The sequence below is a fragment of the Rhagoletis zephyria genome, unplaced genomic scaffold (assembly GCF_001687245.7).
Source record: "Rhagoletis zephyria isolate East Lansing unplaced genomic scaffold, Rhagoletis_zephyria_1.1 Rzeph_scaffold_04061, whole genome shotgun sequence".
In the NCBI taxonomy this organism is placed as follows: domain Eukaryota; kingdom Metazoa; phylum Arthropoda; class Insecta; order Diptera; family Tephritidae; genus Rhagoletis; species Rhagoletis zephyria.
Genome location: NW_016161144.1, coordinates 238 through 5125, shown reverse-complemented (window position 1 = coordinate 5125; position 4888 = coordinate 238). Strand labels below are relative to the sequence as shown.

Sequence of the window (4888 nt, the reverse complement as noted above, 5' to 3'; positions counted from 1 at the left end):
TTTACCAGGAAATACGCTTATGATAAAATTGTGGAAAATGGGCGTGGCACCGCCCACTTATGATCATATATATGTATCTCGCTAACCGTTCTAGCAATTTTTACCAAACTCGGTATGGTTATTGTGCTCGCTACATAAAAGAAAACCATTGAAAATTGTGGAAATCGGACTAAAATTACGGCCGCTTTTCATATAACGGTAAATTTCAGAAATGCTTGAAATTTCAATATTTCGAAATTTAAGGACGCTAGTTTACTTAAAATTTATACACCCCGGCTTATCATGTAGCGGTAGCTTTCGGAAAGGTGGAAAACATATATTTAATACTTGCGCCGGGTATTTAATGTTCGGCTCCGCCCGAACTTAGACTTTCTTACTTGTTTTTTTTACTTTTTACTCTGCTCGCAGGAAGGCCGCCGTTTCGCCGTTAGTAATTTACGATTCAACACAAACGACACTAACATCAATACAAAAACTTCCTTAAACATCAGTAGTGAAGATCTTAAAAGTTCTGCAGTGGTTGTCGACAGTCGTCAAACGTTTGCCCAGCTTTTGATTGATGCAGGCGAGCGTTAGTAAACAATTTTCTTGTGATATTTTTAATTTTACTCTACTAGCTACTAAATGCATACATATTGCCATAAATATTCATTATGTGTAGGTTTCTCATCCAGATTTCCCTCAAATCGTCCCCTAAAGTTGCGAGTGAATAGGTCAGTGGAATACCAAAAAATTACTGGTTTTGGTGGCGCTTTCACGGGAACTGTATCCCATTTACTGGGATTATTGGAACCGAATTTGCAGGATCACATTTATAAGTATGAATAAGTTTCGTAAAACTAAAGAATATTCTTTTGTAACATACATATGTACATGTGTGCTCCACCTATGCACAGATCTTATTACCATCAGGACGGTATTGGTTTCAATCTACTACGTACTCCCATTGGTGGTTGTGATTTTGATCTTGCACCTTGGGCTTATAACGAAGAACCTCAAAATGATCCAGCACTATCGAATTTTACGAAATTGGATCCTCGTGATGAAGTCAAGGTAGAACAATTACAGCGATTGAAACAAGTTTCTAGCTTAAAGAGTTTAAAAATTATGGCTTTGACATGGAGTTCACCCACTTGGATGAAATCAAATGGAAAATGGACTGGTTTAGGATTACTGAAGACCGAATACTATCAAGCCTGGGCTGACTACCATTTAAGGTAAATAAATACCCAAAAAAATTATAAAAAAGAGGGAATATTTCGTCCAAGTTTATTGAACAATCACAGTTTTATCCAAGTTTGGGGGTTAAACTGCGTGTCAGTCAGTGGCGGACCCACAGGGTGTGTTTTAATATGGAGTATATGTATGTATAATATTTCGCAACAGAACTTATGGAATTACAAAAAAGAAAATGCTACCTTTAAAAGACAAGTTAAGATTGCAACAAATAATTTTTAAGCAAAAAACCAAACCGACTTCAATTCTCATATAAAAATTGCAGATTATCGTTAATAAAAATTTATTCATCATCCGAAAGTGCTTGAATGAATAATAAAAATTTATTCATCATTCAAAATTAAAAAATTTATGAATAAAATTTTATTTTTTACTTGAATAATAATTCATTCCAAAACGCCCATCTCTGGTCTAGATGTACTTTTGTCTAACATTTTTTGATGATAAACCCTAGCTTTTGGCTGAAAAATACAAAAAAAATGTATGTGACTTTTTACCTTGAATATTTCTTTCTTTTGCAGATGTGGAATCGATGGATCTTTTCACATTTCATTTATAACGTGTTCCCAACGTACATACGTAACAATTTTCAGTTTTATGCGAGATATTGCTACCTTCAATGTCTAACTTGACCAGGCTAATGTAAAGAATCCTTTTTATATGTATTGAATAGGCTGAAAAATTGCATGTCTAAAATACTTTGTTCAAAAAATTCTGTGGAATATTAAAATTTTGATGACAATGGAAATTTGTTGAATTTCGCATAAAGGTTTAAACATACGTAGTTTATGTTAAATTTTTATAAAAAATGTACGGAAAAATGTGTGAGTAAAACAATGTGAATATTAAAAATTGCGGGCGTTGTGTAATCTTGACCACAACTGTTTATATGTAACGACGGTTGTTTGCGATTATTGAATATTTTTAAAGGTTAGGCGGTAAACATGATTCAATAATACAAGGTTCGATAAACTGACAGTTGTCTCTCTCGCACCGCTCCCTTAGCAGTGGCACAGTGTTGCTTCTTTGCGATTTTACTTGGAAAAAGTGTAGCTTTGCTGTGAAATAGAAGTATAAGCTTTTGTGCAATATGTTTATTTGTATATGCATTTGAAACACATTTAACTGATGAAAACATAAATTGTTTTTAAATTGGATGTTTACATAAATTTCACAGTAGTTTTATTTTAATTTTGAGTCCTTTTGCATTTTTTATACAGCTAAATAGCGCATAAATTGCGCAATTCCCATAGATACATCAATATTACGTTCAACATTTCGTTTAAAATGCCAGATTAATAAGGATCCTGAGAAACGTTGAAACTTTGCCCAGAAGTAATGCTCCCTCCCGTCCACCTATTCCTGTATATTTTTTAAACTCTCCATCAAATACAATCCAATCGAGCCAATGCCTAAGCTGGGCAGCAAAAAAAAGTATTGTTCATATATCATAGTTTAATATAGCCGCTTTAATCGGCCGCTGTGGTGTAGTGGTAAGCAGTGTGTGCTTTCATACATCAGCACCTGTGTTCAAGCCCTGGTCAAAGCAACATCCCAAAAAATATGGAAAAAGGTTTTTTTCTTTTCCGAGTGTATTTCTGCCATGAAAAACAGCTTCTCATAAAAAAAAAAATACAATCGCCGTTCGGAGTCGGCGTAAAACTGTAGGTCCCTCCGCTTTGTGTGGCAACGTCAAGGCACACGCTACAAATCGGAGGAGAAGCTCGGCCAAACACTAACGGATGTGTAAGCGCCAATCTAATATTATTATTATTAATAATATAGGAACTATTTTCACTATTTTAGGGAGTACTTAATCTTTAAAACCTTTAACTTACGTCTTTAAACCAAGCTGGGAAAGAATAACGTTGATCGTCATTTCCAAATATTAAAATGTCTTTGAATTTCGATTTGCGAATAGTGGGTCCAAGGAAATCATTCAACCAAACAGCCTGGAAATATATTTTTGAGCACATTTTGTTTTTAACATTTGTGTGTAAAAGTGAAAGTATATAGGTACCCAATAAAAATTGTGGCGAACGTTCGAAAATTACCTTCGATATCCAATATGCACATCGAACTAAAAACGAACTCATAACCAACCTTAATTTTCTAATGCTCATATTATATTGGAAATACACTCGATATAGGTTCGAAAAAAATGGTACAAGAGAGAAAGTGAAATCCAGCTCATTCTCGAAGGGAAATATGAGACAATCACTCTCTCTCATTATAATTTCAATTCGATAATGGGCTGGATTTCAAATTCATAACGAAGCGAAAATACCTTGGATAACGAAGGTTCCGTTTTGTTGGCCCTATGCCACATACGTTATTATGAGACTCTAAAAAAAAAAATTTGTTTTCCAATCTTTTTCGAACTGTTATCCAAGCCCAATGTTTATTGGGTATATATAAATACGTAGATACATATGCATTAGGGTTGTCCTTAAAAGTAGGAAGCAAATTTTTACATCAGATTTCCTAAGCCTCAACCCCTACATCGATGCTACTAAAGTCGAAGATATCAAATATAAATTTTGATCCCGAGGAGGCGTGTCGCACAAGGGGCAAAGTTCAGATTCCTCTATGAAGACGTCTTAACCGACTCCAAACGGGACCAAAATTTACATGTGATATCTTCGACTTTAGTAGCATCGATTTTGGGCATTAACTGAAAAAAAATATTTTTAATTTTTTGAGTCTCCATAGAGCACGTGGTCTTGAATCCATTTGCGCCACGCCTTAAAAGACTACAATCAGGACCAAAATTTATATGTGATATCTTCGACTATAGGAGTATCGATTTTGGGTATTAGACAAAAAAACGTTAATTTAATTTTTACTGTCTCTATAGAGGAATCTGAATCGGGGGACCAAAATTTATATGTGATATATGTGACCGTGGTATTACCGATTGATGGGGTGAGACTGCAAAAAGTTGTTCATTTGATTTTTAAAAACCACCCTAATATAGATGCATAAATTACAAACTACTAAAAATGCGTGAGAGAGTACGCAGTAAATACATACCTGATTCCTTGGTACCCATCCAAGACTCATAAAGTGAACGAAGAAGAAAAACGCAATACCGTTAAGTGGCTCATTGCCAGTTGATATTGCCCAGATCGGCATATTTTTAGCATCCATTAGTTCGATGAATCTGTAAATGAAAAGAGAAACATGAATCATATTTTAGATAAGTTTATAAATAGATTAATCTATATTCTATCGTTTTGGTCTATATAGATGACATATGTATGTACGTATGTATGAGGTATTATTTTTGTATTCAAAACTTGGCTAGGAAGTTTTACTCAAATAACACCCCACGTCCAATCGGATTAAAATGGCAGCGCCTCAATTATTTTGCCGTGCTTGAGAAGACAGTTAAGACGCAAGATACAATTGCTGCCTAAGTGTCTGTCACTTCTGAGATTTCGAGAAAGGATACATCCCTTAAGAAACTACAATAGGGGTATTCATACCCATTTCTTCATTTTCGCAGATTGGTAGTTGGCAGTTTGGAAAAAAATTGTTTCTCTATGAACAAGCTTTTTAACTTGCTTCTGTTGGTCTTCCAAATTGTATTTTGCAACCACTACATATGTTTTTGAAGGAAAACGGCTTTGCACTAGGTTGGCCATAAAAC

At 34.7% G+C, this 4888-nt stretch overlaps 2 protein-coding genes across 2 annotated transcripts in view; one reads left to right on the top strand and one right to left on the bottom strand.

Moving 5' to 3' along the window:
• LOC108370192 (glucosylceramidase-like) overlaps positions 1 to 2460 on the top strand; it is an 18009-nt gene extending 15549 nt beyond the window's left edge. The window contains exons 7-10 of the mRNA XM_017625479.1: positions 409 to 571; positions 662 to 818; positions 897 to 1217; positions 2457 to 2460. Coding sequence (XP_017480968.1) covers positions 409 to 571; positions 662 to 818; positions 897 to 1217; positions 2457 to 2460 — 645 coding nt within the window. The remainder of the gene's footprint in view (positions 1 to 408; positions 572 to 661; positions 819 to 896; positions 1218 to 2456) is intronic.
• Positions 2461 to 3065: 605 nt separating this feature from the next.
• Positions 3066 to 4402, bottom strand: LOC108370191 (glucosylceramidase-like). Its single transcript, XM_017625478.1, has 2 exons — positions 4270 to 4402; positions 3066 to 3188 (listed from the first exon to the last, which is right to left on the bottom strand). The coding sequence occupies exons 1-2, from the start codon at positions 4384 to 4386 to the stop codon at positions 3066 to 3068; spliced, it is 240 nt and encodes a 79-aa protein (XP_017480967.1). The 5' UTR covers positions 4387 to 4402.
• Positions 4403 to 4888: the final 486 nt, after the last annotated feature.

Coding starts and splice junctions, on each gene's coding strand:
- LOC108370191 (XM_017625478.1), bottom strand. CDS start 4,386: ATGGATGCTAAAAATATGCCGATCTGGGCAATATCAACTGGCAATGAG. Junction 3,189..4,269: donor GATGGGTACCAAGGAATCAG/GTATGTATTTAC, acceptor ATATATTTCCAG/GCTGTTTGGTTGAATGATTT.